The 22,919-nt window shown below is 36.3% G+C and overlaps 1 protein-coding gene across 6 annotated transcripts in view; it reads left to right on the plus strand.

Moving 5' to 3' along the window:
* LOC110459531 (tyrosine-protein phosphatase 99A-like) overlaps positions 1 to 22,919 on the plus strand; it is a 58,372-nt gene that overhangs the window by 25,546 nt on the left and 9,907 nt on the right. For 2 of the 6 annotated variants that reach the window (XM_021511839.1, XM_021511838.1), the window contains exons 6-21: positions 325 to 506; positions 1,223 to 1,337; positions 1,892 to 2,095; positions 4,090 to 4,185; positions 4,464 to 4,636; positions 6,331 to 6,457; positions 8,053 to 8,079; positions 12,861 to 12,890; positions 18,050 to 18,164; positions 18,537 to 18,643; positions 19,214 to 19,311; positions 19,756 to 19,852; positions 20,580 to 20,659; positions 21,176 to 21,310; positions 21,729 to 21,863; positions 22,092 to 22,240. In XM_021511839.1, coding sequence (XP_021367514.1) covers positions 325 to 506; positions 1,223 to 1,337; positions 1,892 to 2,095; positions 4,090 to 4,185; positions 4,464 to 4,636; positions 6,331 to 6,457; positions 8,053 to 8,079; positions 12,861 to 12,890; positions 18,050 to 18,164; positions 18,537 to 18,643; positions 19,214 to 19,311; positions 19,756 to 19,852; positions 20,580 to 20,659; positions 21,176 to 21,310; positions 21,729 to 21,863; positions 22,092 to 22,240 — 1,870 coding nt within the window. Of the gene's footprint in view, positions 1 to 324; positions 507 to 1,222; positions 1,338 to 1,891; positions 2,096 to 4,089; positions 4,186 to 4,463; positions 4,637 to 6,330; positions 6,458 to 8,052; positions 8,080 to 9,970; positions 9,995 to 12,860; positions 12,891 to 18,049; positions 18,165 to 18,536; positions 18,644 to 19,213; positions 19,312 to 19,755; positions 19,853 to 20,579; positions 20,660 to 21,175; positions 21,311 to 21,728; positions 21,864 to 22,091; positions 22,241 to 22,919 lie in introns of all 6 variants that reach the window. The other 4 variants (XM_021511841.1, XM_021511842.1, XM_021511840.1 and 1 more) reach the window with 4 other exon arrangements.

Raw genomic sequence — 22,919 nt, forward strand, 5'->3', positions numbered from 1 at the left:
TAACTTTTCCTATAAAAGGAATAAAAAATTACTGTAAAAGTGGAAATTTTCACGAAAAACATCTATATGTGAATATTTATTTATAGATTATATATCGAATATATAGATTTTAGAACCGTTGCCAATACAAACATTTCCACATCACGATCAGTTTAAAGAGTCAGAATGCAAACATTTCCACAGTAGATGTTTTGAGACACTTGAGATTTGACCATGGTTCTCGACTGTACTTATATCATGTATAGATATATTACAGCCCCTAGTGATGCCCGAGATTTGACCATGGTTCTCGACTGTACTTATAACCATGTATCAATATTACAGCCCCTAGTGCTGCCCCGAAGATCCTGGAAGCAGTCAGTCACAACAGCTCACAGATTTTCTTCAAGTGGCAGCCACCTCTCGCCTCCGAGATCAATGGAGAACTCACGGGCTACGTCATACAGTACAATGTAGAAGGCTCAAACATCCTTCAGACCGTCACGGAGGAGAATAAGGATAAAACGGTAAGTAACCATAGTGGACACTTCTACGTTTCGATTCCATAGTGGTCATTCTACCCCGTTCAATACCACTGTGGTGTCGAGGTCACTTTACTGCTCTTTTAATGCTGCAGTGGTCACTTTTACCATATTTGGAAGTTCCTCCCATTTTAGAGGAAGATGATAATATCCTTCCTGTTTTGGCCGTCATTTTCTTTTCTCTGAGGTTTTCAACTGTGGTGTCAAATGATCAAGAAAAGAAAAAAGCCTCAGCCTCTTACGTGACCCTAGTTACCTCATATATCACAGTGATACGCGATACTGTTGATGATTTTGTGATATGTACCATTCGTGATGAACATTCAGCCTTCAATCATGATAACTTCCCCTTTATAACATTCTTTCAAAATTTCACCTTAAGTCTATACATGTAACGATAACAATTTAGTACACAGCTGGTAAATATAAAGCTGAAAAGTTGTGAGCTTTTTGTGATTGTATTTCTTGATATGTTGTACTTTCTTTTATCATTCTGATTGCAACCAAATCGTGTTTTAGAAAAACATAAAAATCATGCAGCTGTATTTTAGGTCTGGAGTTTCTTTATTCAGAATTCAGTTATATCAGCATCTTTGAGTATAGCCTTTTAGTTGGTATTTGTCAGAATGCCAGATTCTAATTAGTACAATTTAGAATCAATGTATAAATAAATGTATTTAATCCTATTTGCTTATCTACAGAACCTGACGATCATCAATCTGCTACCATTCACAAACTATTACATCACCATAAAGGCTCAGAACAGCTTTGGGACTGGACCATTTGCTGAGACAATGGTCCGCACATCCGAGGGGCGTAAGTACTACCTAAGGGTTTATAGATTGATAGAATCTTTCACCCCCTTGGGGGCGAGATAGGAGAATCTCAACCCGAGGGGGAAGATTATAAAGTTGCCAAACACGAGGCTTTGCCGAGTGTTTGGCAACTTAGGGGAATCTCAACCCACAAGTGGGTGAATGATTCTTTTTCTCTTACCCTGTTCTCCCATTGTGTATCATATACACAATGTAATGATAACGTTACATGCTAAATTCAGGGTCGACATGACGTTGATGGATTGTTGACGTGACGTCATGCCATTGTTATGAATAGGGGAATCCCCCCGTCTCAACCCTAGGGTGAGACAAGGAAATCTTGCACCGGTAAAAGTGTGGCTACACCTATCCGAGGTAAGGGAAATCTTCTTCTTCAGAAGAAATGTATTTGATGTTGCAGCGTAAGGTGATACTTGGAAAGTACTATATGTCGTCAGTATTTTATCAAAATAATTTTGTTCTTGGTAAGTTTTTGTTTGTGAATATTATTATGAACACTTGAATGTACAATTTGGAGTGATGTACATTTTTCAGGGCCATCTAAACCTAGAATCATTCACACACTCAATGTGATGTCTACCTCATTCAACCTGAGCTGGGAGGCCCCTAAAGAGATGCGTGGAAACTTGCTGGGCTACGAGTTAGAGTGGAGTCATAACAACACTGTCAAGTCTATGATTATCCACAACCTGGGGGACCGCAGCAGTACTCAACATGAGGCGTATATATCTAATCTCGGTAGGTTATGATTGCTTGGCTACAACCTGGGGGGACCGCAGCAGTACTCAACATGAGGCGTATATATCTGATCTCGGTGAGTTATGATTGGTTGGCTACAACCTGGGGGACCACAGCAGTACTCAACACGAGGCGTATATATCTAATCTCGGTAAGTTATGATTGGTTGGCTACAACCTGGGGGGCCGCAGCAGTACTCAACATGAGGCGTATATATCTAACCTTGGTGAGTTATAATTGGTTGGCTACAACCTGGGGGGACCACAGCAGTACTCAACATGAGGCGTATATATCTAACCTTGGTAAGTTATGATTGGTTGGCTACAACCTGGGTGACCGCAGCAGTACTCAACATGAGGCGTATGTATCTAACCTTGGTGAGTTATAATTGGTTGGCTACAGCCTGGGTGACCGCAGCAGTACTCAACATAAGGCGTATATATCTAACCTTGGTGAGTTATGATTGGTTGGCTACAACCTGGGGGGACCGCAGCAGTCCTCAACACGAGACTTATATATCTAACCTTGGTACGTTATGATTGGTCAGCTACAACCTAGGGGACAGCAGCAGTACTCAACACGAGGCGTATATATCTGATCTTGGTGAGTTATGATTGGTTGGCTACACCCTGGGGGACCGCAGCAGTACTCAACATGAGGCATTTATATCTTACCTTGGGAAGTTATGATTGGTCAGCTACAACCAGGGGGACCGCAGCAGTACTCAACCTGAGGCGTATATATCTGATCTCGGGGAGTTATGATTGGTTGGCTACACCCTGGGGGACCGCAGCAGTACTCAACACAAGGCGTATAGATCTAACCTTGGTAAGTTATGATTGGGCAGCTACAACCTTGGGGACTGGTGCAGTACTCAACACGAGGCTTATATATCTTACCTTGGTAAGTTATGATTGGGCAGCTACAACCTTGGGGACTGGTGCAGTACTCAACACGAGGCTTATATATCTTACCTTGGTAAGTTATGATTGGTCAGATACAACCTGGGGGACCGCAGCAGGACTCAACATGAGGCATTTATATCTTACCTTGGTAAGTTATGATTGGGCAGCTACAACCTTGGGGACTGGTGCAGTACTCAACACGAGGCTTATATATCTGATCTCGGTGAGTTATGATTGGTTGGCTTCAACCTGGGGGGTCCGTAGCAGTACTCAACATGAGGCGTCTATATCTAATATTGGTAAGTTATGATTGGTTGGCTACAACTTGGGGGGACGGCAGCAGTACTCAACATGAGGCATTTATATCTTACCTTGGTAAGTTATGATTGGTTGGCTCCAACCTGGGGGGCCGCAGCAGTACTCAACATGAGGCGTCTATATCTAATATTGGTAAGTTATGATTGGCTGGCTACAACCTGGGGGGACCGCGGCAGTACTCAACACGAGACTTATATATCTATCCTTGGTAAGTTATGATTGGTCAGCTACAACCTGGGGGGACCGCAGCAGTACTCAACACGAGACTTATATATCTAACCTTGGTAAGTTATGATTGGTTGGCTACAACCTGGGGGAACGCAGCAGTACTCAACACGAGACTTATATATCTAACCTTGGAAGTTATGATTGGTTGGCTACACCCTTGGGGACTGCAGCAGTACTCAACACGAGACTTATATATCTAACCTTGGAAGTTATGATTGGTTGGCTACAACCTTGGGGACTGGGGCAGTACTCAACACGAGGCGTATCTATCTGATCTCGGTGAGTTATGATTGGTTGGCTACAACCTGGGGGACCGCAGCAGTACTCAACACGAGGAATTGATATCTAATCTTGGTAGGTTCTGATTGGTCAGTCACAACCTGGGGGACTTGCTCTTTCTTTGATTTGGTAAGGTTCAAATGTGTGTTTAGGGGTGAAGGGTTAAGGATTTGGATGTAATTTAGGATTATTGAAGAACTAACATTTCATTGATTCCTTAATAGTTGGTTGTGTCATACATGTAATTTATTTTTGTATTTACAGAGCCGTACTCCCAGTATCGGGTACGAGTCCGGGCCTTCACAGGCGGAGGTAACGGGGAGTTCAGCGACTCTTACCCAGCTCTTACTGATGTCACAGGTAACCCTACCACACACCACACTGAGTGATTGCTGTCAAGTAGGGTCAGTCTATGGTTTAGAGTATCAAAATGCTGATACATATCACTTTATGATCAGGAAACACAATCTGATACCAGCTCTTATACAGTACGACTTAAATCATAAGTAGGTGCAAAGCTTTTGAAAATCATAATGATAAAGGTGTCAACTAATTTAGTCTTTAAATTTAATTCTTTTCAGCAAATCTCATTAACATGACATTTTAAGACTTATTTTTCAATGTATGAACTGGTTTAGGTCCCGGCCAACCATCCGGACTGAATGCCTCAGTGACTGGCCCCAACAGTGTGTTCATACAGTGGGAACAGCCCAATAAGTTCTACCGCATCATCAACTACTACGCCATCGAGTACAAGGACACAAGCTCCTTTTTCCACAAACCTCTCATGGTAGAGGCACCCATTCAGAAGGTGAGCACAGACGGAGTTGAATCTCGTCATTCTAGACACTGCTGTTTTTCTTTAGATATCAATAGCAATCTTCCTTGTTAGAAAAATGTTAAAAAGCAAATCACTTTCTCCCTCCTCTATGTGTTAGATATAAAAAAAAGTCTTCCTTGTTAGAAAAATGGTAAAAGGAAAAACACTTTCTCTCTCCTCTACCTGTGTTACACATGTCCCATACAGAATAACATTCATGGAGGACACATGTATCCAACATGGGTGCACTCAATGACCTTGACTATTATGAAGTCACAATCGGAAGATGCCGTTATGTTGTGATGTCACAATCAAAAGTCAAATCAAAAAGCTTCAGTTCTGACCAAAATTCTACAGTCTCAGGTAGAATATTGAATTCCCACTACCTAAAATACATAGACTTAATTGTCAAAGTGTATATTAATTTCCAGAATGACATTTAATGTATAGATTGTTGGAGTTCATATTAGCAAGGCTTTACTTTAGCCTAGATGGAATGGTAACAAAGTTTATATTGATTCTTTGATGCAATAATTTTTTCAAATTTAGGAATTTAAAATTACACCCTGGAATTTTGCTTTGTTTGTGTTAAAATTCTATATGAAGTCAATATACCTATACACAAAAATGCTTATTTGGTGCTTTTGTCCCAAGACTTTAGTTAGCTATGGCCCTTTGTTTATTTTTGATACCTCGCTCAGTCCATACCTTTTTCTTGTATCTCAATACCAGATATCTTAGCTTATAACAGTTCCAGGTCTATACTCCTATAGTCCATGTTATTGTAAGGGGTCAAATGCTTGTTAAGACTTCAGCTTTTGATCAGTACATCATTTTTTTGAAACTTTATAGGTATGTGTATCATGATAATGCAACATGTCTTGTAACACTCTCGGATTTGTTCCCCAAGGCTTTGGCAAAATGCCAAAGTGAAATTAAAAAAGTATCATGCAGTAAAACCTTGATATAATGCCCCTTGTTCCATGTGCCACCTCGCTTACCGTCAACATATTTCAGGGCCTTCAAGACTTCCTTTACCATTTTCCCTCAATTTATTGCCAAACACCTTTATAATGCCAAAATTTTTCTGAAGCAATGGTGGCAGTACATCAAAGTTTTACTGTATTTGAATCATATTTCTACCTTATTATCCCCTCGCAACAAAAGTTCAAGGGGATATAGGATTCTGCCCGTACTGCGTATGTTACATCTTTGTCATTGCTCTAACAACTTCATTCCTCAACGGATTAGTAGGACAATACCTTGAACAAGTTCGCGTTTCAGGTTTCTACGTTGAAAGTCAAGGTCACTGTTACTATTTTTAGAAAAACTTTGTCATCGCTCTAGCGACTTCATTATAGAACGGAATTTCATGAAACTTCATGCAAGTGTTTGGTATGACAATACCTTGAACAAGTTCACGTTTCAGGTTTCTACATTGAAGGTCAAGGTCACTGTTACTATTTTTAGAAAAAAATTGTCATCGCTCTAGCTACTTCATTTCCTTTTACATGTCACAATGTGTGAATGTGAGGGGATTTGTATCATTTGTGATGCCTTGTTCAAGATTGGTATAAGAAATAAGCAAACTGTTATTTGTGTTTATTTGTTTGTACAGATGATGAAATCGAAGTTGGTGAGAAGCTCCAACCAAATTATTTAAAAATTGTGTTGCCATTTTACAGTTGAACATCACCAACTTGCCGAGTAACCGTGCATACAAGGTGCGAGTGGCTGCCGTTACCAAGAGTATCGTCAAGCAGCAGAAATACAGTGGACAGTTCACTGACTGGGTGACCTTTGAACTTATAGGTATGCATGTCTTTACGAACACAGTAAAATGTTACTGACAACACACGCACAAAACTACAATATCTATTGTATTACCTCAGCAAATTCTACGTAACCTCTTTGTTTCATAATCAGCTCCCTTAACAAACATATATTCAGTATTACATACTTAGTTAAACCTGCTTTGCATGGCACATTTTTTATTATCAGGATGATTTTTCATTATCAATCACCCGCTGAGATATTTTTAATTGCCTAATAAGTTAATTATATTTTTTTTTAATTTTTTTTTATTATAAAATATGTTTGAATTGAAAAATAATAATAACTGAGTTAAATCGGGTAGAATAGAATTAGAATAGCTCTACATGAGAGTTTTGTGTTCCCTATCAGTGAAATGTTTTATGTTGTGTCTTAATTCTTAACCAAACATTGATGAAAATTGGAAATGTGTTTTGTAAAGATATGTGCAAAACATGTTTTGTTTAGTTTTCAAAATCACGCTGAGAATCCAGGACAAGAGGCTATGGTGTGATGACATCTGGAATTTTATTATCATCTGAGATACAATGAATATGTTCCATGTGTTGCCTTTTAAAATGCAATTAGCTAGTTGCTTAAGTATGGATTTATTAAACACCAAGGAATTCCTGAGATTATTAAATTTACAGGAATGATATTTCTATTGAAAATCTGCTTTTCTTTTTCTATATACTTACAAGGTAACAAAAAATACCTTGTACACATTCAACAAAATTAAAAATTAGAATTTTTTAATAAAAACTGACTACATTCAAATTTTTTTTTATTCTAAAGGATTTATAGATAAGTACCAGATTTCTTCCCTTTATTTATTTAACTTCAGTACATAAAAGAAAGGTAACATTTACAGGCATTACAGATTTACTAACTGTAAGAGTTTATATCAGTTGGTACATCAATCCTGTTAAATTTCATTAAGTTGAAATGTTGTCTATATCATATTATTGGATGACTGTGAGGTGTAATTTTGTGTATGCTTTTTTCCACAATGACATTACACTGCAAAGGGAAGTAATCTGGTTGTGTCCCTTTAATAAAAGTGGGCTACTCTTATGGGGAACCTCCATGAACAAATTTTTTCTCCTCAAACTTAAATTTATGCTGATGAGTTTTTAGTTTAAACCAATTTTATTGCATGTTACAGCAAAAGGATCAGGCGCAAGCTATCACAATTTAATAATGCCTTTTCCTGATTGAATTATATGCAGATGGTAATTTACTTCTTAATTGAATTTCAATAATTTTTCCGTATCGTTGGATCAATTTAATGTATTTTGTAAAAGAACATGTTTCTGGAAGCAATCTTTTATGAATAATTTACAAACGATACCATTTCTCCCCCATCACACTATGATAATGGAGTTAATGTGAGTTTGTATTATAAAATATTTGCAATCTTTGAATACTATTCTTTTCTGTTTTATTTATGTAGGTTTATGTTTTGACCCATCATGGAGAGTCCTTCCCTTACACAGTTTCTTCAGCACAGTAACAAACTATATACTGTATAAAACCAATAAATCTAACCCAATTATTACTCTGGATTAAACCTCAAACAACTCTGTTTTTTACAGGAGATATTCAAAATGAAACAGTCGAAGGTGACTATCCTATTGTACTCTCTCCCTGTCACTTGTAATCTTGTTCCACCTACAAATTATTATCTCATTTCCAGCATTGTGAATGGTGACCGTGGATTCTAGTTTGTTATAGATTTAATCGTCTTTCCTCCTCATCATCATCATCATCATCATCATCATCATCATTGATAGACAGCAATCATTACTCATCTATCTTTACTTGTAGAGGAGAATATTTCTGTTGGTCTTTGGTGATCAGTATTTTTCAAATCACTATAAATCCTTATCTGTTCTTTTTATCATACAGAGCTAACGAAACATTTTAATTCAGAAAAAAATTACAAAAGAAAATTTCATTTCTGATTATAACTTTATGCAAGAAGAAAAATTAATTTTCTTATCTTGCATATGAGCACAGCATCTCAATGGAGAAAATGAGAAAAGTGTTATCTAGCAATGTTATTTTGTTCATGAAAACTATCGTCTTTGCTACTGCATGGTCCTGATCTGTAGGAACAACATACTAAATGTTTTACTTTTGATATTTCTACGTCTTGCATGATTTGTTTGTTGACGTGACTGTGCATGCTTGTTGTACGTAGATTTATGAAAATTATGTAGTTGAAAATTTATAACTTAGATGTACAAATCTCTACATTGTAGTAATATAATGTATCAAACAGCTACAGTTAATGAATCATGCATGTGTTCATTAACTCATTCACCCCTGAAGACACATTTGAACTCTTCCAGTTCAAAACTTGGAATAGTTCATCATGAAATTTCAGGGGTGAATGAGTTAACAATGTGACCTTGTATACTGGTTCATATACATCAGCACAGCCAGTGAAATGTTTATGTGTGATGTTTCAGTGACTAGCATGTAATGTACCCTGTAACCTTTATCAGACACAAAAGATGTAACCTGTCCAAATCAGCATTAAGTCTGGTATATTTAAAATAAGTATCTGGTTTTATATGGATTATACAGGCCCAAGTGAGCTTTTCTAATCATAATCTGTCCATGCTTCATTTGTTCATCAGTTTTTCTTTGACATTTTTCAGAAGTCGCAAATCAATGTTTACTTAACTGTGGTACAAAGACTTTATTATTAGAATACCATTGTTTAAAGGGTCGGATTGGAAACCTTAGTAAAGAGATCCCAGTGTGTTCAAACTGAGGCCCTTTATTCCTATGCAGTATTAATTTGATGTAAAATTTCGAGATTCTAGGACCTTGATATCTGAACTGAAATCATAAACAATACAAAATATTGTAAGAAAATGTTCAAAATATAAATTTACAATATTTGTAATCAAACATTACATGTAAATTGCTGATATACATGTTTTTGGCTCCTTGAATCTCAAAAAGTTTCCATAGGTAATTTATTCACTCCGAGGAACTTATGTGTCCTGACATCAGATTCCAAGATTTTACCCTGGTTTAGACATGTTTGTAGTACATTGCTGCTAGTGACAGTTGACTGTATGTTGTTTAACATGTAAAGAAGGCACAAAGGTAATACACAAATCTGACCATTGTAGTGTATGGTGTCAGAGAAGTCGTGCAGTTACAACCTCATGTAAGATATCTGTACCAGTGCCTAACTGGACAGAGGATCAGCCATAAAACTCATTTTAGTTACTTTATCTTCTATATGTAAGGGAGCTCACTCCATGTAAAGAAAAAAAAAATTCCAGTGGAACTCTTCTCTGTGATTACTGATACAGTGGTATCTTTTACCTTAAGTTTGCTACTGATTTTCTGGGTTTTTTTTTAAGTAGTTGTTCTTGCATATAACAATGTTCTGAGATAGTCTTCATATGAGAAAAGACACCCTGTTGTTTCTAACTTGTACCGTATTTAACAGAGCCGTCCTCCACCTGTGTGCCTTTTTCTGTGTTGTAGATCAGTTGGATGACAATGTCACAAGTAAAGTAGATTTCTGTACATAACAATAGATAACAGTTGTATTGTCTGGTGTTCATTAACAGTAACAGTCAGAATATCAAAAAAAAGAGAGTTAACATTCAAGTATTAGACTTTTGGATGTTAAAGTATATTAAAAACAAAAAATTGAAGAATAACATCATCACCCACAGGTGTTGTGCAGTGAACTGCATTTCGGCTGTTACAACCTTCACCTATAGGTCAAAGGTCAAATAAGTGCAAGATATTTAGTGAAATTGTTAATGTTTAAACTGTTGGAGATATCTTGACTAAACTTTTAAGAGATATCTGGATGAAACCTAAGTACATCTACATCACCAATAGAAAGTATGCAGTGCACAGAAATTAGGTCACCCTAACCTTTCACCTCTTGGTCAAAGGTCAAATAAGAGCATACTTTTCAGTGTAGTCATGTCCAGGCTAATAATATTAAACATTTTTAAGATATCTGATGAAACTTGAAAGATACCTGCATCACTTACATAAAGCATTACCTACAGAAGGGGTACAGTGCACAGTATTAGGTCACCTTGACCTTTATCTCCAGGTCAAAGGTCAAATAAGTGCAAAGGAAATAGATATATCGGATAACAAGGGGAGACATATGTTTTTGTTAACAAAGCAATGTCTTGTTTGATAATTGAATAGTATCAAATAGATAATTAATACAACTACCTGTTAATTGTGTCAATATGTTATTACAGTTAACATCCTGTGTCTTATATTTAGCTGTTGTGTGTACAAGTGTGTCATTTAGATGACCAAATGTAGCTGTCGTGTGTTGAGCTTTTAGTGTTTCATTGTGTACTTTGTTATATTAGCTGTTTGTATTTGATTGTTGTATTTCTGGTTGTGCTAAACTGTATATCAGCCCAACATGCTAGGTGGTATTTCTGGTTGTGCTAAACTGTCTGTCAGCCCAACGTGCTAGGTGGTATTTCTGGTTGTGCTAAACTGTATGTCAGCCCAACATGCTAGGTGGATGGGTGGGGCATTGGATATCGCACTCACCTTTCACCCTGACAGCCCGCTAGGTGGACGGGTGGGGCAGTGGATGCCGCACTCACCTTTCACCCTGACAGCCCGCTAGGTGGATGGGTGGGGCAGTGGATACCACACTCACCTTTCACCCTGACAGCCCGGGTTGGATTCCCCCTATAGGACGTGGAAAGGTATTGGGTCACCTGCCCTACCACAATGATTTGTTCAGGGTACTGTGGTAAAGCTTATCTTCAAGAAGGAAATTCTGTTTTGATCTGGACACTGATAGTCTCCCAATGCAGAGATAGATAAAACAATGACTATGTTATAGATAAAACAAGAATTAAGATATATCCACTCTACAAAGTAACACTATAAATTGATGAAACATTTGTGGATACTCTATATTGCAGTTCTATGCCTACAAACTTTTTCTGTCTCTGCTGTACTGATACCAGGTTCCACTGTAGCTGTGACACCTTCAACTACAAAACATGGCCAACGTTCCATGTTGTGTAATAGTTACTTTACTGCTTTTAGTCAGTGTGGTTCTGCGTTACATTTATTTTTTACCTCATAGTACCAAAGTTTCAAGTACAATTTATCTCAAGAAAAAGCTGAAATGTTTTAATCATTTTCCTAACATAGATATTTTCGGAAGGTATTCGGAACTGAGTTTGAAACTTTTGAGGTATTTAGTCTGTGATCTCGTCTTTGATGAACAATCTTGTGGGAAGATATTGGTATTTATAGTCTGATTGTACTGGATTGGAGTTAAACAATAGAGGCAGTCACTTAAATATGAAATGGTGTGATCAACTTTTGGAAATTGTGTTATGGTCCACAGCAGTGATACTAGTACATGGCGAAGTGGATGAAAAAGTTGACCAATTTCACCACATACACAGATATCAATGAGTGCTGAAGTTCCTAGTTTTGGAGGTTATGATTCGTAGGTTGCATGTTGACCCTTTCACCACTATGGACCATAATGGACTCAGCCATATCAATGCATGGTAGAGTCTACTAAAGTTGCAAAGGGGTGAAAGGGTTAAAAACTTCTTCCCTAAAATACAGTGTGTCTCTCTTCAATTTTATTTCAGGGAATTGTTATGTATGTGTTGCTACATGACGCATGTATTTATGTTGAGTGACCTTATATCCATACAGTATGATAGCGTTGTATCTAACATTGTATTGTCTACCATTAATTTTCACTAACATTCATATATTATTCAAATACGATGATTCGACAAAGAAATTTGAAGAAATTTCACCAATAATCAGGAATATTAGTGTTGTTTAAGATATATGAACCAATATGTACTACTCTTTGTAATATGTAAAGGGGTGTATCCCTTATCTCAACGTTGACTTGTTATTTTAAGAATTGAAGATGTCCCACTTCATTGAATATTGTGTTATTATGAATATATTTCTTGAGACCAAATTTTCTCAGATTCTGCAAGAAAATTCAAGGAAACCTCATTCTAAAAGAGTTTAAAATAAGAAATGTTGTTTCTGTTTGTGGTAATATACATGTATTAATTACAGGCTTTGATTACATTTGTATCTTCATGAAAATCAGACTGAAATCAACCAATCATACACTGTCTTATGTTTCCGTTGATTGTATTCAGCCAATCACATGATGTCTTGTATTTTTCATTGATTGTAATCAACCAATCACATGATGTCTTATGTTTCCATTGATTGTAATCAACCATTCACCTGATGTCTTGTGTTTTCATTGTTTGTAATCAACCAATCACATCCTGTGTTGTATTTGGCATTAATTATAATCAACCAATCACATTCTGTCTTGTTGCGGTTTTTCCTACTAATGTGTGATTATCTCCCTTTTCAGATTATATCAATAACACAACTATCAATACAGGTGATAGCCCTCTTACAATTACTGTTGTCACACTTTTGTTTCTGTTCAACTTATTTTCTTTTTCATTTTGTTTTGTTTTAATATTGTACACCACTTGTTACAAGACTTCATTCCCTCCTGAGCATGGTAGCCACACCTTGTGACATTTATAGAAATAAATGTCAGTCCTCTCTGATCACATATCCATCCTGAACCCAATCTCCAACCTTGTCAATGTCATTAATCTTTTAGATTTTACTACTGTTAAAAAAAAATCTTACCTGTAGTTTTATCTGATAATTTGAAATGATTTCCTATTGAATTTGAGGATGGCAATCTTCTGAAGTTAATTTGGAAATTAAATGGTTCAACTCTTGTTATTATAATGACTTAACAAAATGTCTGTTTAACTTTGAAATTGACTTATATTGACTGTCTGTCCTCAATAAAACAGTGATTTCTGTAAAATTAGCCTTTTCCTAAAATCAGTGTAGAATGTATCTAAAATTCTTTGACCTGTTGTTTAAGGTCATAATTGTGCAAAGGTCAAAAGTTGAAGGTCAAAATGATATCTAGGTCAAAGATAAAGAACAAGTCTTTTAGAAGGAGGCAGTGGCGGATCCAAAGACCTACCGGGGGGGGTTTCCAAATTTCCAGGGGGGGTTGGGGTTCCAAGTGGGGAAAAATTGAGGTAAATTGTGAAAAAACATGATTTTTAGATCACCTGAGACAAAGTCTCAAGTGACCTATTGCGATCGCCTTTTGTCCGTTGTCATGTCGTGTCGTTTCAATGAAATTTTGCAGGGACCTTCCATGGACAAAGGTCAACAAAATTGGTGGCCGGTTTAGTCCCAAGCCCCCTGGGGCCTGAGGGGCGGGGCCAAAAAGGGTCAAATTGACTGAAATTTCAAAAATCTTCTTCTCAATACCCAGATATGGTAGAATCAAATACCCTTCATAGATGGAAGGGTCTTAAGGTGTTTTACCAAAATTGTGAATTTCTTGACCCTGGGGTCTCACGTTTCCCCTGGGGAGGGGAGGGGGTTAACTTTACTATAGTTTATATAGGGATCTCACATTTTGGACCAACACTTGTTCAATTTCCATTGGAAGTAATTCAATTTGGGTTAGCATTATCAGTATTAGGTAGCAGTTTGATAGTACGCACATATCAGCCCTGACTGACCCCCAGGGGCTGATGGGTGGGGCCAAAAAGGGTTAAATTGACTGAAATTTCAAAAATCTTCTTCTCAAGACCCAGATATGGTAGAATCAAATACTCTTTATATATGGAAGGGTCTAAAGGTGATTTACCAAAATTGTGAATTTCTTGACCCTGGGGTATCACGTTTCCCCCTGGGGAGGGGGTAAACTTTACTATAGTTTATATAGGGAAATCACATTTTGGACCAACATTTGTTTAATTTCCATTGAAAGTAATTCAATTTGGGTTGGCATTATCAGTATAAGGTAGCAGTTTGATAATAAGCACATATGAAAACAAAATCAACTCTCTGTATAAATATATCAGGTGACCGTTAAGGCCCATGGGCCTCTTGTTAAAGAAAATTCTCATGTTTTTTTTCTTTTCCTGAAGCCCAAAAAACCCCTTTGGAGCCCCCACTGGGAGGGAATGAAGTAATTTGATATCAGCTTTCCTGGCTGCTCATGCAGTACATGTTGTCCCTGTGTGGTTTCCAAATAAAACAACTAACTTTCGTAACGTGTGTTTTATTTAACTCTGCATCATTGGATTTAAACTCATTTCATAAAACAACTAACCGTGTGAATATTTACAATTACTCTAAAAATACATATATATATATAAACTTGTGTTACTATTAACATGATTCTCTTATTGACATATTATCATTAGCTTGTGCTACATTTTTACGGGACATTCGATTATGATGTTATGATAAAAAGATAATGTATTGTGACATCAAATTATCAAATGACAAATCAAGTGATTTATTGGCGATTCAAATCATCAACATAACATGAAAAAAACAAAAAAACCTCTCCCTGTTTCAAACGTTTCAAAAAGAAAGTTTGATTACAATTTTTACTTAACATACCATTAAGGTAGAGAGTCCCAGCACCGTATTGTATCTCCAGAGAAAAGAGTTCCAAATTATTCAGCATTTTTGTGATTTAGAGTTGCTGCCCATTTTTCTGTAGCAAAGATTTGTACAGTGGATTCTGCTTTATATCACTATAAACATAAAGAAACATACCTATCAAATTTAACATTTTTCATAAAACATCTCGGCCAAGGGGACTCACAGACCTCTTGATTATAGAGAATGATTATATATTTTTGCAACGTTACTACAGGTAATTTCAAAGTGTTCTTATTTCTTAAAATTTTTCCTGCAACCTTTAATTATTTTTGCTTAGATATAGAGAATATAACATGAATTAAACTGCAAAATAGATTTTATAAAGATGAGATAATTACTGGTACCATTAAATTGATATTAAATACCAATTAATATCTAACTTTATGAAGGAGGGTGTAAATGTCATCACCTTGATTAACAGTATCATTAAATCGTTGTGTTTTGAATCTCGCATCATTTCACCATATTCTGTCTCTTTGTGCAGAATTTCTTTAATATCTTTACATCTTTAATGATCTTCTTCCTTGTATTTCTTTTCCCTAATTTATCCTCCCACACTGTCATTTCTCCCCTCCCTCCACAGTCCCCAAACTCCCTCCACAGTCCCCAAACTCCCTCCACAGCCCCCAAACTCCCTCCACAGCCCCCAAACTCCCACCACCACCACCACCACCATTACTAGTGGGATTGATATGGGATTCATCTTCATTTTCCCTTGTTTTGTTTGAAACGTCGTATATCAATTTGAATTAATCATATGAGCACTGTAGGGTATTGATTATGAACAACTCTATTTCATTGGGTGTGCTATTCAGATAAATATTGGTTGTGGTACATGCAAATTGAAAAATCATGCTGTTTCAATTAGTAAGTTCGTTACAACTGGTAGGAAAAAGTCTTTTTGTAATTCCTAAAGGAGGTCTGTAATCATCCAAATAAAGTGTCACAATAAATAATTACAAATCTTTGGTCGTTTAAGTTAAATGATTAATTTTCCTGTGCATGGCTTCTGTAATTTAGTATTGATCTCTTCCACAATTTATTATGAAGTAACCAATGTATGTTTCACAAGTATTATACAAATCAGAATTTTCAATTCTCATTTAATATTTTATGGTCTTTCTTATCAGTGGTAAATTATGATATTTTCCATGCAACCTTTCCATTTGCTGAAAATTTCATATCACTTGTGTCATTAAGCCATTTTATATCTTGTACAATTTATTAAGGCGTGAACTTTGTTATTGTCCACCCGAGTCAATATTTCCAGTTGAGATCATATCGTGACCTTTAGCCTGCTGAACTCGATATAAAAGTGCTTCTTTGACCTTAAAATGACCTGAACTGGCTAAAGCCTTCCTTCCTAAACCACATTGACTTTCCTACGGGTCAATAAAGTGGGAATTAATGATGAGTTATTGAGTGGAATAACTGGCAATTGTCAAGGAATTAAATATTGACATTGTCACGTCGTGGTGGTGCTTTACATCTGTGAGTGTTCCGTGTGGACAGCTACCCTGCTCTGTAAACTGCTAACAGGTGTATACTGAAGGATTTAAATAGGGATTACCTCGCCAGGGCACTGTCCAGTTAATATCCCTCCTAATAAAATCTCATTTCCGAGTAGAAGCCACATATTTCCATAGTAACAATGAAATATTTAATATAGATTAACTGTTGGAAGTAAAGAGAATGATTCATATTATAGTTAATTATGTATTTTTTAGTTAAATTTTCAAATAAGGTATAAAATATTCAAAATATAGGTATTGTACATTAACTGTAATGTATTCTAAAATAAAATCCTCAGAAAAAAAGTTACTGGTATGTGCAATGCTTTATTTTTATAGGCATTTGTGTACAATTTATATGTATTTTGTACGTTATTATATAAAAACAAGCACACATATATTTTGCATGCATTTTATGGTAGCTATTTTTTTTAGTTTGAAAAATTTGCATTAAAAAAGCACTGTAGCAATATTTTATTATCACATTGTAGAAATAATGTATATAGAGTCTTACATTATTATAATATCTTAGTATCAGCATAATATATTATAACATTGTAGTATCAATATAATATATTTTAGCATTGTAGTATATATATAGATGTTATACATTATCAGTCAGTGTTTTAACTTTATGACATATAGGTCGTTAAAATAATTAGATGCTTCTTGCAATTAGGATTAATTAATAATTAACTAATCTTTAATTAAGAAGATATGCCATCTTTTTGAAGCAAAAAACAAACAAACATGTCTTGATTTAAGGTTGTTTATTGTCTATATGTGTGTGTTAGAAATATCGCAAAAATGTATTTACTAGTTGTCTATAAGGACCACACATAGGACGACTGAAATTGTACACAGTAAAAGTTATTTCACAGGAATTTACTTTGCTGAACTTTTCTAGGCATCAGATATTACAAGATTATGTAAAAGAATGTAAGCTTACATCAAAAATTAATGATGTGGTATCCTAATAGCATGGACACTCCAGTTTCCCTGAATAAAATGTCTGTATTATTTGTCAATGTTGTCAACTAGGTCAAGTCAACTAGGTGACGTAAAATTACGACCAAATTATAGTCAGGAATAGTGGGGTTGTACAGTGTATCTGATACAGGAGGTGTTTAAGGACAGGATATCATTAGTGATGTACCAATATATCTCAGATACAGCATGTGGGGATTATATATATAGGTTGTTAGATTGTATATAGTGTTATGCTTTAAACTTTCGATTTCGCATAGAGTTCATATTTCAAATTTACACGAAATAAAAAGATAAAACCAATGTGCTCTGCTGAATGACTTGTGTTGGATTCCCATATTTTACACAACAATCATATTGACAGAAAAATAATTTCAAATGGTTAGGGTCCATGTTCTTACTATGACCATTTGCAGTAATGCATGTGCACTGTTAGATAGTTAGGAGGTACCATATATGGGTGGAGGTCTGTTAATATCTGTGTTTAGAATGTAATGTAGATAATGATAAAGTAGGATGTACTGTGTATGGAAATTTCATTTTCAATGTCTCTATCCAGATCCTGCTGCCATGGAGGAGGCACAACAGGAAATCATGTCGGCGGGCATCGTGGCTGGGATTGTGTGCGGCCTTCTCTTTATCTTTATGGTCGTCTTTGTATTCATCGGCTGTAGGTAAGAAGGAGGGCAAAGACGACATCAGATTAAGGGGCAGACAACTCTGTCATTCTTAGTCTTCATTGGAAATAACACAGCCGCTGCTTTAGTTTTAATGCAGTATTTTGTCTGCTCTCACAATTCATCATGATCCAATTTATCATGGTCTCAAGTTAGATATCAGTTTATATGTACAGTGTATTCATGTGCCTTTAACATCCTGCTGATAAAGTGTTAAATATACTTCCAGAGATAGTCTGTAGATTAGAACATAAAAAGTAAGATTATTGTAGGTTCTGTATGATTTGCCCTTTGATGACCTGGTATAACAATGCTCACAAGACATGCTGCCTATCTTGTGTGTAAACTAAATGCCTGTACAAATTTCAGGTCACTAACGTGCAGGAAGTACTACCAGGCCGCCTTTGACTACCTGGCTGTCCCTACCAATAACAATTCGCCACCGACAACTGTCATCAATATACCGGAACCACTGGGTAGGATTATGGCTTCATATTTTCGTTCAGAAAACAAAAATGTCTAGTACTTAGCAACACAATATCATTTTCTGTTCAGTATTTTTATTGTCATGGTGTTCACTACAGCAAGGAAATGTTGCTATAAAAAAGCGTGGCCAAAGACTAATGAAATGGACAGGCATAGTATGGTTGTGTCTGTATTAAGGATAGCAAGATGAGGTTACATTTTGTCAAACATGACAGAGTGGGAGTCATTTATATTGTGCCATTGTTGTAATATTTCGCATTTGCTAAAAGAGTATTAAGATGGTGTGCAAGCAAAAAACAAAAACAAAACGATGGCAAACCAGCAGCTATTTGGTTTGGCTTAAAGCAGTTGGTCGACTAAAAATGAAAAAAAAGTGTACTTGAGTGTTATGCACATTTTGCACATGCTTTGAAGAAAATAAGACATAACAGACAAGAAAGTAATACCACCTCTGACTATTTTACACTCTTCCTTAGTATGGAAGAAGGATGACTGGACACATCTGCCCAGAAATCAATCTGAAGAGGATAGTCTGATAATTGTTGTGTCCTCCTTTACAGACGAGATCAGTTACCAGCCAATACCCGTGGGAGATTTCCTTCAGCACGTCAGGTCTCTACATGCTGATAGTGATGTCGGCTTCTCTCAGGAATTCGCTGTAAGTTTTTATCATGAATTTAAACAAACAGATTTCTACTGGTACTTATGAGCTAAATCTACTTTAGTTCTCATAAAATTGTTTGATTCTTTGGAAAGTTTTTTTGGAAATTTCGCTTTCTAAGATAGTGAAGTCATGTACATGTACTTTTGCCAGGGTAGTTAGGCATACTGATGGATTTCATTGAGAAAATACTCAAAACAATATTTCTGAAATTGATGCAAGGGCATGATTTCTGATGAAATTAGATCTTTACATTTAAATCTTAACCCTTTCACCCCTATGTAACTTTAATAGACCCTACCATGCATTGATATGGATGAGTCCATTATGGTCTACAGTGGTTAAAGGGTTACTCATCCAGGAAGAACACTTTCACTGTTCTATTTAAATAGATCCTAGATGATATTTATAATGTATTAAACATTTATAATGTGTTTCCAGGACATTAACAAGCAGACCTGTGGTTGGACAATACGTGCCGACGCCTCCAACCAACATGAAAACAAGTCTAAGAATAGATACATCAACATCATAGCCTGTGAGTGTATTAGAGACCAGAGTTATTTCTGTGACAAATCGTCTGTAATGTTCTAAACAGTTTCTCCTGTTGAGCCTGAGTTGTTTGTTTATGAAATAGGGACAGACGTATTGACCTTGAGTTGATTTCTGTCAAGCCTTGGTAAAGATTATCGTTACCTTCCTTCACATTTGCATGTCAGCTAAGCTTTACCTTGAAAATGTTACATTTGAAAATAGATGATCCATTCTTTGAACATAACAGAAAATGCTGAAGAGACTTTTCTAGTCAAAGTATTTTCATTCAGCTCAAGGGAGACAATCTTCAAATTCTTGAATGGAAATTATTTTGCAAGAATATTTCTTTAATAGTCACTTTTTGCTCATTATCATAGAAAAGAAAAAAGAAGCACAAAATGGCCAGGACCTCATAAAAACTGAATATAAATAACAAATTAAGAAATTTTTCTGAGTTAACATGCAGCAGCAAGGTATAATTGTGGATATATTTTTGTAAGAAATATTTAATGATCACTTATCAAGCAGGTTAAATACAATGAGAAAAAGGGGAGGTAATCATTAGCTTTAATATGGATATTTCAAGTCAATGAAATGAGTACTAAGTACTTGTATGGTTAAACTTAAACCAGATGGATGGTTTGACTTTTATGATGAACTTGTTGGATCTAACTTGAGTAGTTAACAGATATTGATACGTGTTTTAATGGTGGTGATATTTGTGTTTGTAGTCGACCATAGTCGAGTGATGCTAAAACCCATCAATGGCCGGTTGAGGAGTTCAGACTATATCAACGCTAATTATGCAGATGTGAGTATTTTAGCTTTTTTATTGACTTGGGATTATTTGTGAAACTATCTTTAGGCTGGCACCAATTCAGGTAGTCTACATATGGAGAATTGAGGAAGTTTTCAACCCCACTTGACATGTCTCATTACAGTTACATGTACTTGTGTAAAAAGAAAATGAAATAGACCAGAGAAGGAACATAAGACGCTTTATGTATGCGTGTAAGATAGGAGATTCTAACGGGGGGTTAAATGAAATAGACCAGAGAAGGAACATAAGACTATTTATGTATGCGTGTAAGATAGGAGATTCTAACGGAGGGGTTTGCCAGTTGTTATTCCTCTTTTATGAAGAAGACCAAACATGCATTATTCACAGCAAAAGCAATAGTATATATTCAAAGCAAAATGAATTAAAAATAAGCAAACAAATGTGAAATGACATTTTGTTAACTCCATAAAATAAATAAAAAAACAAACAAACTAGGTTGATTGTTTCTTCTAAAGAACAAGCTCGATTGTGTGTATTTTGTTACAGGGGTACAAGAAACCCAAAGCGTACATAGCCACCCAAGGCCCACTTCCCACGACCTTCGCCGACTTCTGGAGGATGGTGTGGGAACAGAACTCTGTTGTCATAGTAATGATCACCAAATTGGTGGAGCGTGGTAAAGTAAGTACACTTAACTTCAGAATCTGGTCTGAATGTATTCTATACAGATTTCATAATTCTGTCAATTCCAATAAATTATAAGTATTTAAAATATGAGCTGGTCTTCTTGTGTGGACCAGTTTTGAGGATAAACTATGCACTCTTTGTAGCTCCCTTATACTGATGTTCTGGTATCTCTGGCACTAGTGTCGGATAAAAAGGGTTTCATTGTACAAGACAGATAGAGTTGTCTCTCTTTAGCTCTGAAATTCTGAAAGGTTTCAACTAAAAAAGACACGAGAAACATAGATATGTGTCAGCCATTCGTTAGTGATTTATATTTTGTTTCTGGGAGAAATGTTATTTGTAGGATGTTTGCTTGTACCTATAATAATGTATAGAACTGCTCATTACATTTGTCATGTTTCTGTTTGTACAGAGGAAGTGTGACCAGTACTGGCCTGATGATGGTGTAGAACATTACGGTCCCATCCAGGTCAAACACCTCAATACATTCTCCAGGGCCCACTACACTGTCAGGATGTTCTCACTCAAAAACACCAAACTTAAAAAGGTACGCAACACTTAAGCTTTATCATTTAAATATGTTGATCTCTAGTATAATTTATGTACAATTTGTATAATCAAAACAATTTAAAAAAAAAATATGAATATGATTTATTTAATAAATGCAGTAGGATGCATAATGATAATTTTAAAACCTTTTGGTACATACCTTGGAATACGTCACAGTATTGGTGTATTGTAAAGGTTTTTATGTAAGCTTGTTTATTTTTTGCAGCAATACTCAGAACGGATAGTTTATCATTTCCATTATACTGAGTGGCCAGATCACGGAGTGCCAGACTTCACACTTCCAGTGCTAAAGTTTGTACAGAAGTCGGCATACATCAACCCCCCGGGAGCAGGGCCCATAGTGGTTCACTGTAGGTAAGTATCTCAACCCTGGGTCAGGGTAGATTTTAGTCCATTATAGATAAATTTAAATTCCGGGAGCAGGACTGATAGTAGTCCACTGTAGGTAAGTATCCCATGGTCAGGGCAGGTGCTAGTCCATTATAGCTAAGTTTCAATCCTGGGTGCAGGGCTGATAGTAGTCCATTGTAGGTAAGTATCCCATGGTCAGAGCAGGTGCTAGTCCATTATAGATAAATATTTCAATCCTCTGTATCCGGGCAAATAATAGATCATTGTAGGTATTAAAGTACCTGCACTGTATCCCCAAAAGGGTAAGGCTAATGATGGTCCAATGAAGGCAGGTATTTCAAACCTGTGGTGGTAGGGCTGATGGTAGACCATGGTAGGTAAGTGCCTGACCCCAGAAGGAGCAAGGTTGATAGTATTCCTCTGTAGATGAAGTTCAACCCTCCTGGAGGGCTGATGGTAGACCATGATAGGTAAGTGCCTGACCCCAGAGGGAGCAAGGTTAATAGTATTCCTCTGTAGATGAATTCAACCCTCCTGGAGGGCTGATGGTAGACCATGGTAGGTAAGTGCCTGACCCCAGAAGGAGCAAGGTTAATAGTATTCCTCTGTAGATAAATTGAACCCTCCTGGAGCAGGGCTAATGGTCAGCCCTGCTCCAGGAGGGTTGAATTTTGAGTGGGTA

The sequence above is a fragment of the Mizuhopecten yessoensis genome, unplaced genomic scaffold (assembly GCF_002113885.1).
Source record: "Mizuhopecten yessoensis strain PY_sf001 unplaced genomic scaffold, ASM211388v2 scaffold10107, whole genome shotgun sequence".
In the NCBI taxonomy this organism is placed as follows: domain Eukaryota; kingdom Metazoa; phylum Mollusca; class Bivalvia; order Pectinida; family Pectinidae; genus Mizuhopecten; species Mizuhopecten yessoensis.